Source organism: Oryza sativa, chromosome 8 (assembly GCF_034140825.1).
Source record: "Oryza sativa Japonica Group chromosome 8, ASM3414082v1".
NCBI lineage: Eukaryota > Viridiplantae > Streptophyta > Magnoliopsida > Poales > Poaceae > Oryza > Oryza sativa.
The window spans coordinates 3,573,764-3,584,487 of NC_089042.1; the positions used below are offsets into that span (position 1 = coordinate 3,573,764).

At 40.6% G+C, this 10,724-nt stretch overlaps 1 protein-coding gene across 2 annotated transcripts; it reads left to right on the forward strand.

Annotated features, from left to right (window-relative positions):
- The first annotated feature begins 4,005 nt into the window (after positions 1-4,005).
- On the forward strand, positions 4,006-8,583 carry LOC4344718 (probable transcription factor RL9). 2 transcript variants are annotated; one of them, XM_015793457.3, is made up of 6 exons: positions 4,006-4,668; positions 4,864-4,940; positions 6,212-6,257; positions 6,517-6,700; positions 7,648-7,702; positions 7,828-8,583. In XM_015793457.3, the coding sequence occupies exons 1-6, from the start codon at positions 4,119-4,121 to the stop codon at positions 7,951-7,953; spliced, it is 1,038 nt and encodes a 345-aa protein (XP_015648943.1). In that variant the 5' UTR covers positions 4,006-4,118; the 3' UTR covers positions 7,954-8,583. The 2 variants fall into 2 exon arrangements, with proteins under 2 accessions (XP_015648943.1, XP_015648944.1); XM_015793458.3 differs by having other exon boundaries at positions 6,517-6,631.
- The last annotated feature ends 2,141 nt before the right edge of the window (positions 8,584-10,724 follow it).

Sequence of the window (10,724 nt, forward strand, 5' to 3'; positions counted from 1 at the left end):
TTATCTTAATCAAGCACACATGCATGGATGGATGGATGCATCTTCTTCTTCTGATCACATTTCTAGGAAGAGTTGACATTGGTTGATGCATCACGAATGAATATGATGGGGATGCTCTTGGGCAATGCTACCTAGCTTCCTCGATCACTTCGATCGAGCCGTTTGTTGTCTTGTTTGTAATTATGCACCAACAAGATGACAACTTAGCACTGCACTGTCAACCAAGGTGATTAACTCTCGAGATTCGCACTCACACAATTCATCACAAGCTGTGGGTGCAAAGATGAAATTCTTGATATGCATGCATGCCATCGAATGTTACTGCAGCTAGAATTTTAATTAATTATCTTCACGTCCTGCTGTTAGTGTGAGGTCTTGTCGCAACATTGGCGCATTTTATCAAAATATGTTGTGTTTATTGGGTCGACTTAAATATACCGTCCAAGTTTCCACCGAAGTTATTGTTATATTTCTCACGACAATACATCAAATTTACTTAGTGCCATTTCAAAAATGGTAATGTCAAAAAGAAAAAAAATACAAGTTGTCAAATTCCATTGCAAAGAGCATTTGACCAGATATATAAGCAACAAATTTGCACTGGCTACAAGGCCACTACATGACCATGGCTTAATCTATCACACACTAAGACAAAAATAGCCTAATTAATTAGTGGGACTGTGGGAGCATATGCCAAAGCACACACTAGCTAGCTAGCTAACACTCCAGTGAGCAAGCTAATTAAGCTCCACTATTACTACTACTACTACTGCACAAAGCCAGTAAGCCAGTGTGATGCATGCAGCTGTATTATAATTAAGCATTTCGAATCATCTGAAAGAATTCTGAAGAAGTCTGAACTCTCTGAACCCTCACGTGCCATGGCGATCTCTACACATTCAGATATTCTCATCTCATCTTATGCCGACTCTGCAGAGCCCAAGAACCATCGCACCGCAGCGTAGGATCGAGTTTTTAACTGACAAATCAGCCCTAAACTCGCGGTGTCAGCGAGCAGTTCAAGAACGTTTACTACTGCAGCTAAAGCTAGCTTCAGTAAACAAATCGATCACCATGCAATTGCGACCTCGCAATTAAGGCTGAGATTAGAATTTTCTTCTGCATGGTGCGTGTGCGCGCGGATTCCGATGCTTCGCCATTAACTCTCCATGGAAGACTTGATTCCGTTGCCTTGTTCCATGCATCCGAGAGAGAAAATGTGAGAGATGGAGAAGAACACTGACCGATCGATCTCAGCTGTGCTGCACGTCCTCTCTGAATTTTGTCTGAATTTACTTATGTTTCCAAGGATACTATTGGTGATTTGCCTTGGCCTGCTCTGCCTTGGACGGTGTAGTTTTATTTTTACTACTGCTGCTGCTGCAAATAGGGGATGTGCAATTTCCAGATGCCATCGTTGTAGTAGGCATGTTACTACATGATGTGATTAATTTGCTAAGTGCACAAAGCAGTGACAGAATTTGCTTTCTCATCATTTGTCAGTGTGTATGAGTTTCAGGGTGTGTTTTGTTCAGTCAAACCATTAATTTGTGGCATATTTTTGTTGACATTTGGTTATCAACTCGTTGAATTGCATTTTGGTTCTTAATATTATTTTATTTCCAAAATAGATAGTTGATACTGCTAGTTCTGAATCTTAATTACTGCCAAGAAGATAGTAGCTATTATTAATGTTCTGAATCTTACCGTCAAGAAGATAGATTAGTTGTTAACTATGCTAGCTATGACCATCAGTTTAATTTTCTGAATCTCATTGTCAGAAGGCTAAGTAAAATGCAGATTTTAGTACTACCATTCTTTCACCTCTCCATTTCTGAATTACTCATGCATCTCACATTACTGTGCCATACCAATACTAATTTGTCTACATATGTAAAGACTCAGCATCAGACAATACACTCACACCTGTAACACGACAGAATAGGAATCAATCACACAGCAAAGGGGTAATTAAGTGTACATGTTGCAGGGGAAGCATACAAATTTCATGTTAATATATGCACATAGAGGAAAGTTCTTTTGACTCTAGGGTAGGGGGTATTTCCAATTCTCCATTGAGGTGACCTCCAATGACCTCACAGCATGCAGCAGCAGAAGAAGCAGGCAGGGCTATAGGCCTCAAACAGTGAAACCATTGTCTGTATTTGTGAGAGTCTTGACAAGCACCAATTCCAAGGACCCAACCAAAAGTTTTCATGGCATTGAAAGCCATAGGTCTTCCTATCCTCAGGCTCACACACAGACAGCTTTGGGTGAAGCTGAAGCTGGTTGGTTCTTCCACATAACTCTGGAGAGAGAAGAGCATGGAACTTACAGTCTTCCTGTTCCTTGTCTGCTCATCTTTCTTTGCCATCAAGGAGAGTACATGTATTCAATTGTTTACTGAAGAGTACATATACTCCATTCAATTCAATGTGTGTGTGTTTTTTTATATAAACTCAATTCAATGTGTTTGAGTAGGAGTAGTAGTAGTATTGCTGTATTGCTGCTGACAGGTTGCTTCTCTGAATACCATGGCATGGTAGTGCAACAAATGCCATAATACCAGTCTTTGAAACAGTGCAAGACATTTGTTTACATGCATCAGAGTATTCAGTACTGCTCCATGCATGTGTATTCACTAGGCACTGTATTTATCTTTTTTGCAGAATGGAGGAGAATATTAATAAAATACACTCCCTTTAGCTCCTCTGAAAAAAGAAGCTGTTTTCTGTTGAATCACTCCTGCAAAAGCTTTGACAAGAAACTATACATGCTAATCGTGCTTAATTAATTACTGTAATGTGTCTGAACCAGGTCATGTGCTTGTTGTGCACTAGCAACAGGGACAGTTCAGTTTAAAGGCAAAAAAAAAGGTTTCCATGTGAGAGAAACAACACAAACAGCAATGGCAACAACATGAACAAGCAGCAACCTTGCAAAGCAACAAGCACACACTGTTACCACTCAAAAAGGTTCTGAGTTAACCCCAAACAAGCATTAGTTCAGAGTTCAGATTGGGGTGTATATGCATGCATGAATGAATCATGAATGGGGTCCTAACAAGAAAAACATGTGCCACCAACCCCAGCATATGTATGTAGTGCACCAGTATAATTAACCTTTTTTTTGTCTGAATATTACTCATAGTCATATCATATCTCACTCATTGGCACATTGCATTTGCATGCAGAAAGAACAGAGGACTTGCCCTTTTGGCCATGCAAGTACTAGTAACAAGTTAACAAAGTAGTAAAGTGGTAAATTGGAATCTTCAATTTTACCCCTACCTTAAGCAAAGACATCTTCAGCAGAGACTTCAATGTCCATGTACAACTATCACTACCACTGCATAGTGTCATGCATCATTGACTCATCATCCATGCATCCAATTCCATTTACCCCTCCTTGTTAAGGAAACTACACTTTGCCTCCATAACACCAACTAAAGCCATACACACCACTGCTATCACTATACAACAGCTACTGCTACTATACTAGCCTTTCTTTCTCATTCATTCATTCATTCATTCAATTCTCTCTCTTTCTCTTCACAGCATACATAGGCCATGTTTAGTTCCAAAACAAAAATTTTCACCTGTCACATCGAATGTTTGGACATATGCATGGAGTATGAAATGTAGACGAAAAAAACCAATTGCACAGATTGCGTGTAAATTGTGAGACGAATCTTTTAAGCCTAATTGCGCCATGATTTGACAATGTGGTGCTACAGTAAACATTTGCTAATGACGGATTAATTAGATTTAATAAATTCATCTCGCAGTTTCCTGACGGAATCTGTAATTTGTTTTGTTATTAGAGTACGTTTAATACTTTAAATGTGTATCTGTATATCCGATATAGCACTTAGGGCAAAGCAAGGCCATACAACTACTATTCCTCACATATTCCCCAAACCAGAGTAAAATTACATTTTTATCCCCCTCATCACTTTCTCTCTCTACCACTCACTTAAAAAGGGAAGTACCACACATACAATCCATTGCTTGCTCAAAGAAAGTAGAGAGTGTGTGAAAGCTGAGCTGATCTCTCAAGAACAAGAGAAGAGGAGGCAGAAGCAAAGTGAGATCAAGCTGATAGTGAGAGTGAGATCAATGGAGCTCTTCCCTTCGCAGCCGGATCTTTCCCTCCAGATCGGCCTCCCCACCGGCGCAGCCGCGGCGGCGCATGGCCACGGCCTCAACGCGAGGTTCTTTGCCGCCGCCGCGGGAGCGGGTGGCCACAACCCGGCAATGGCGTCGTCGCCGCCGTCGTCGCTGCAGCTTCCGCTTCCCATGCCGCTGCCCATGGCTCCAGCCGGCGCCGGCGGCCTGCAGTTCTACCCCGACGCCGCCGCCGCCGCCGCCGCCGCCATGCTGAGGCCCATACGCGGCGTGCCGCTGTACCACCACCACCAGCAGCAGCACGCCGCGGCGGCGCCGTTCGTGGGCGCGGCGCCGCTGCCGCACCACCCGAGCTCAGGCGGCGCGTGCTACTGCGAGCCGTGCCACGTCGCCGGCGCGTGGCGCAGGGGTGGCTGCGGCGGCGGCGGCGCCCGCGGCGTGCTCCCGGCGAAGCGCGCCCCGCGCGCGCCGCGCATGCGCTGGACGTCCACCCTCCACGCCCGCTTCGTCCACGCCGTCGAGCTCCTCGGCGGCCATGACAGTATGTGCCCTCATCATCACCCATCCATAAAACTTCTTCAAATCTTGAAAACTTCATATGCCACAATCATCATCTTGTATTCTCGTGCTAAGCTAGGTCATGATTCTTGAGAAGTTTTTGTGCGAGTTTTAGCTAGGTTTCATTAATGATCTCATTCACATGAAACTTTAATTTGTTGATCGATATTTTTTTCAGGGGCAACGCCAAAGTCGGTTCTTGAGCTGATGGATGTGAAGGACCTCACCCTGGCTCATGTCAAGTCTCACTTGCAGGTAAATTTCACCACCATCTTCTTACTCCCTACTCAGGTGGTGTTTACATCCAGGGACTTAACTTAAGTCCCTGTCTTTAGACACTAATTTAGAGTATTAAATATAGACTACTTACAAAACTAATTACATAAATAAAAGCTAATTCACGAGACAAATTTTTTAAGCCTAATTAATCTATAATTAGAGAATGTTTACTGTAGCATCACATAGGCTAATCATGGATTAATTAGGCTCATTAGATTCGTCTCGCAAATTAGTCCAAGATTATGGATGGGTTTTATTAATAGTCTACGTTTAATATTTATAATTAATTTTTAAACATCCGATGTGATAGGGACTTAAAAGTTCTAGTACTAGCTACCATCACTCTTGTGAGCCTCCTCCTTCAGTCAAACCATCCCTTTGTATGTAGTAAGAGAAAGAAATATGGAGTATAGGTACTATATCTGTCCTAAAATATAATAACCTAACTTATACGAATCTAGACAGATAATCTATTCAGATTCCAGATTCGTGATATTAGGATGAGTCAAAATTTATGTTTTGAGATGAATGAAGTATATATATATATATATAGAAGGATCTACTAGTAGTAGTAGAGAGGAATTGAAGTTACACAAAGATATGCATGGTCTCTCTGATCCTCCTGTCTGTTAGTACACCACACACACACTGCTCAATGCTGTAGTGTAGTACACACACATGCATGCAATAGATCACAACAACATAGTGAGAGAAAAAGGTAGGCAGAGAGACAGTGAGCTACTATAAACTAGAGAGATGGCCAGATGGGGTTAAGTGGCAACAGTGCCACACTCTGTCATCTTCTGCATTTACACACATCTCTTGTACTACCACTACAAGTAATACTACTACTGTATCATGCATGGAAACTTCTCCTTTAGCTAGCTTAGGTCAAGTCATTCCATGTAACAATACAGGTTTCACATCGATTGATCCATGCAAGTTGGGAGTATAGTACACTAGTTAACCTATCAATCACACATGTACATCATGTGTGCATGATTTGCATTGCAAAAATGTCAATGTGAATGGGTTAGGTTTCCATTCTTCTTCTCCCTCCTTTGATTAGTTAGCATTTTCAGATATCTGTCATGTCAAATCTCTCAGCCCATCATTTTCTGCAGGTGCAAATCTTGTGACGATTTGCCAAGGCACACATAATATATTCCTTGATATCTCTCTCCATATATGCATGATCCTAAACTAATCAGTGTCTTTTTTGGCCATGTTGTTGCTTGTTTCTGCAGATGTACAGGACAGTGAAGAATACCGAAAGGCCGGCAGCTTCGTCAGGTGAACAGTGCAAATATCTCATAATATGCTTTGCTTTAGAATAGATGCCTAGCTTAAGCACACGCGGTCGATCGCTTTAGCCTTCCATTTTTATTCTATTCGACGTGTTGTTGTTTTTGTGCTTCCAATCATCAACAACATCTTCTTCTTCACCATCACTTGTGTCTGGTATATTCTGCTCTCTGATATGATGCATTGACCAATATAATCAATGGTGCTAATGTGATGTTCTTCTTGTTTCCTTGATTTATTTTTGCAGATCAAGCTGATGGGTTTGAGAATGGGTCGGCCGGCGAGATCTGCGACGAGAACTCGCTCGACCTGCACGGCGGATGCAGGCCGGAGGCGATGTCGGCGGCGGCGCGACATGGAAGGTTAGCTGCCTGTAACGATCATGGGAGCAGCACCGGTGCTCATGGCGCCCTGTGGAATAGCTCCTCAAGGTGGTCATCATCACTACTAATTAACTTTGTTTTGTTAAACAAATTTTATATTTCTCGAGAAAGTAGAGATACCTAAATTTTATACCGAAAATTTTGGTACATCGAACTACATAGCGGTAGCATTTAGAGGTATCAAATTTTATATTAGAAAATATGGTTATTCTTGATACCTTCTCAAGGATGGTAAAATTGTCCTATTTTGTTTCTGCAGTACACAATTACACAAGTGTAAATTAATTTTAAAACTATTAATCAAATTAATAGTATTTTGTGTGTGAAGAGAAGTGGTAATAAAGAAAAGTATATGTAGGATTAAGCATGGATCAAAGCTATAGCCTTTTGATTGATGTCACCTCACACTGCCATCTTAGGAGAGCTTTAATCCTTTAGGTCGGCATGGAAAGTGTAACAAGCTAGCAGCCTTCTTTTACACCCACATGCACATCATATCACATATATTATCCCCAGCTGGAGTAGTTTACACTGGAATCAGTTCCCGATAAATATGATCTTGATCAGAAAGTGCCCTACTCATTGAGACCCTGGAAACCCCTTTTGTCAAGGATCACCTAGACATGCTTGCATGCATCGATCTGCACATATATATGTGCTTCTTTCAATTATGACCTAATTATGCATGCATACATACCCCCATGCAGCATGCATGGTCCTTTTGTCAGTTTAGAGCGTGTACATGGAAGTTCATAGATAGTACTATAGGTAGTACTAACTAGTATATACAATAACTGAATAAGTTCAGATATCCATGTGATTTGTTTAGGAACAGTAGTCTATAGAAGTATGTAACACTCTCAAACTAACCTCTTAATTTTTTTTCTTCTTCTTAGCTTAGCCTCTCTCTCTTTTTTTTTGTCAACAAAATGCATCTGACCTATATACTTGTGATGGTTATATAATTAACAAGGTTTAGTTGCATCTCTCTACAGGGAGGACTGGTCTGGCTTCCATGAGTCCAACACTGGAACCATGCAAACTCTGAAGGTAAATATATAAATGTTCACCTATACTGAATTTGCTACAATTAAAAGAGCAAAAAAATTGCTTCAAACCCAGCTGTAAGGTATGCGAGATTATATCACCTGCAACTTATGATCATTCTTGTGCAGGATATGCAATCCAAGAGCCTAGAGATCATATCAGACATGAACTCCTGCGTTTCGGAGACGACATCGAGCACCAGCGAGCTGAACCTCGAGTTCACGCTAGGGCGACCACAAAACCGACCAAACTAATGATCAATCGACACCGAACAGTACCAGTCGATAACTGATCTGCAAAGCATCATCATGATCATGATCATCGTCGACAAGAATTAGGGGAAGTAGTTTGCATGTTCATCGATCATGCATGTTAACATGGTCCCAAAGAGTAGACATTGTCATCTTTCACTGTTGAAAAAGATGTTCAAGGTGAAGGACAGTGTGGAAAAAGGAGGAAAGCTAGCTAGGTAGTGGTAGAGGTGAGGTGAAAGCAAAGCATTTGTGCCAATGGGAAATGGGGTTAATGTCTAGGTCAAATTAGATGGCTCTTTTTTTTTTTTGCAGTTGTAACATTGAGCTAGCTAGCTGATGGGGGAAGAAAAGGAGAAAAGGGTGGCTTTTCTACTGCAATCACATGCATGTCCATGAGCTTTGCTAGATAGTAGCTTTTGTAGCCTTGACAGTAGGAGAGAAAAGAGATAAAGCTGATGATCTATGTGTATGCACATTATGCAGTGCTGTTCAAGACCTTTAGGGAGATAAGGTGACCATGATAACAACATCATATAGCTGCTGACATCTGTGTATGCTTATTATTAGTCAGTGATCTCAACTGTCCTGAAACATGCAAAATTAGGGAAGCAAAAAGAAACTTCTGATCAACTGTGCCCATTCATGCAGTTCCTTAATTGATCATATCTACAGTCCACAATAATTCAGAGTGATGCAAGCAATAACTTAATTTGTTGAGATAATTAAGGAGCTTGCATGTTTTCTCCATGAGTTTTGGGAGTAGTAGTTGATGAGATCGAGATGCTTGCTGTATAGTGGTAAAGTGGTACTTCCTCCGTCCTAAAATGAAGCCATTTTTGAGGTTGGCACGGGTATTAAGAAAGTAGGATGAGGTTGGCATGGGTATTAAGAAAGTAGGTGAGAATGATTTGAGAAAGTGTGTGATTGGTTAAAAAGAGAAAGTAGGTGAAGAAGAATGGTTGTGATTGGTTGAGAGGAGGAGGTAGGTGAATAAATAGCTTCATTTTAGGACAAGACACTGTGCTAGAAATAGTTACATTTTGAGATGGAGGGAGTAGTAATATACTATGCATGAACCAAGCAAGCAAAGGTGATGGATGGATGGACAGGATTGCAATTGCATTGAAGACAATGAATTGAAGAGACCTTGACATGCAAGAGATATGTGTGTTGCAGTGGTACTAGCCACTAACTCACTACTATATACTACATATACTGAATAGTATATGTATACTGGATACATATACTCTACATATACTGGATAGTATTATACTATTATAGTACTACCAGTATAGTACTTCATGTTTGACAAATGACAACAAGGCCTTTCTGTACCATATTCTGGTGATGACCGGGCAGGAAGAAACACTGGGAGCACTGACACACGGCTTACCTAGCTGCCCCTGTCTTCAGTTCGGCAGCCTAGCAAGAATTCAAACCCTAGGCCTGTTGACACTTGTGACATCTTGTCCAATTGCAAAATACTCCCCATGCATGCATGCATGACCTGATGAATTATCCGTGCAGCATGGCAGCCAGCTCTAACAGAATGTTTTCAAGATTTATAGTACATCCATGGCCAAGGTTCATCTCAGGTTGTGTTCCTTTAGAATGCAGGATTTGGCAACACATACTCTAGTTACCTTTTTTTTTTAAGGACAAAGAGAGTAGGAGAGAATTGAATCACATGAAAAATGATGTCATGCCACAACGAAATCTACAGATAATAAATCCTCATGATTTTACAAAATGTATTGTTTGATAACTCCATAGGAAAAGCAAAGAAACTTTGAATCACAAGGAAGAGAAAACATGATGTCAGTTTTCCTAAACTCCTTATGAAATGAGCGCTATTCCATGGGAATTTCAAATGACTTTGGGGAACCCATTCCTTTGGGTGTGTTTAGTTCCTGAAAAAAGTTGGAAGTTTATGTGTGTAGGAAAGTTTTTGATGTGATGGAAACTTAGGAATAGGGGGGAAACTAAACATGGCCTTTGTTTTGTTCCAAAGGACCATATGTATGACATTCTTTTTCAATGAATTCTACTCCTGATCCAAAATTCCTCCACGTTTTCATTTGATCCAAAGGAGCCCAGAAGAGAGATCGATATAATGCAGGAGAACGATCCTCTTCCCTGTCTTTTATCTCCTCTACGTAGCTAGCATTATGCTATTCTTTTAGTCTGAATATTAATTGGTAATAGGAACAAAACACACAAACTAGTATATCAGCAGATTAAGGAGATGCAGCTTATGTGTAATAATGTAGCCTCCTAAACAGTCAAAAGGAAACAGCAATGAAAAAAGGGGAAATTTTCATTGCATTGTTCATATTGATATACTCCATCCGTCCCATAATATATGGGATTTTGAGTTTCTATTTGCATTGTTTGACCACTTGTCTTATTAAAAAAATTGTGCAAATATAAAAAACGAAAAATTATGCTTAAAGTACTTTGGATAATAAAGTAAGTCAAAAAAATAAATAATAATTCCAAAACTTTCTGAATAAGACGAGTGGTCAAACAGTGCAAACTAAAACTCAAAATCCCTTATATTATGAGACGGAGGGAGTAGCTAGCAGTGATGGTGAAGAAAGCATGAATCAAAAGCCAACAGCTCAACACAGAAGCAATGCCGGATAGCTAGATCAGCTGCTGAAGGTCAATTTTGGGTCAATCTTGAGAGAGAAAAAGATACTGTGCAGCACATTAGTGATGTGACTTGGTGATAGAGAAAGAAGAGAGAGGAAGCATAGTATATTGCTACT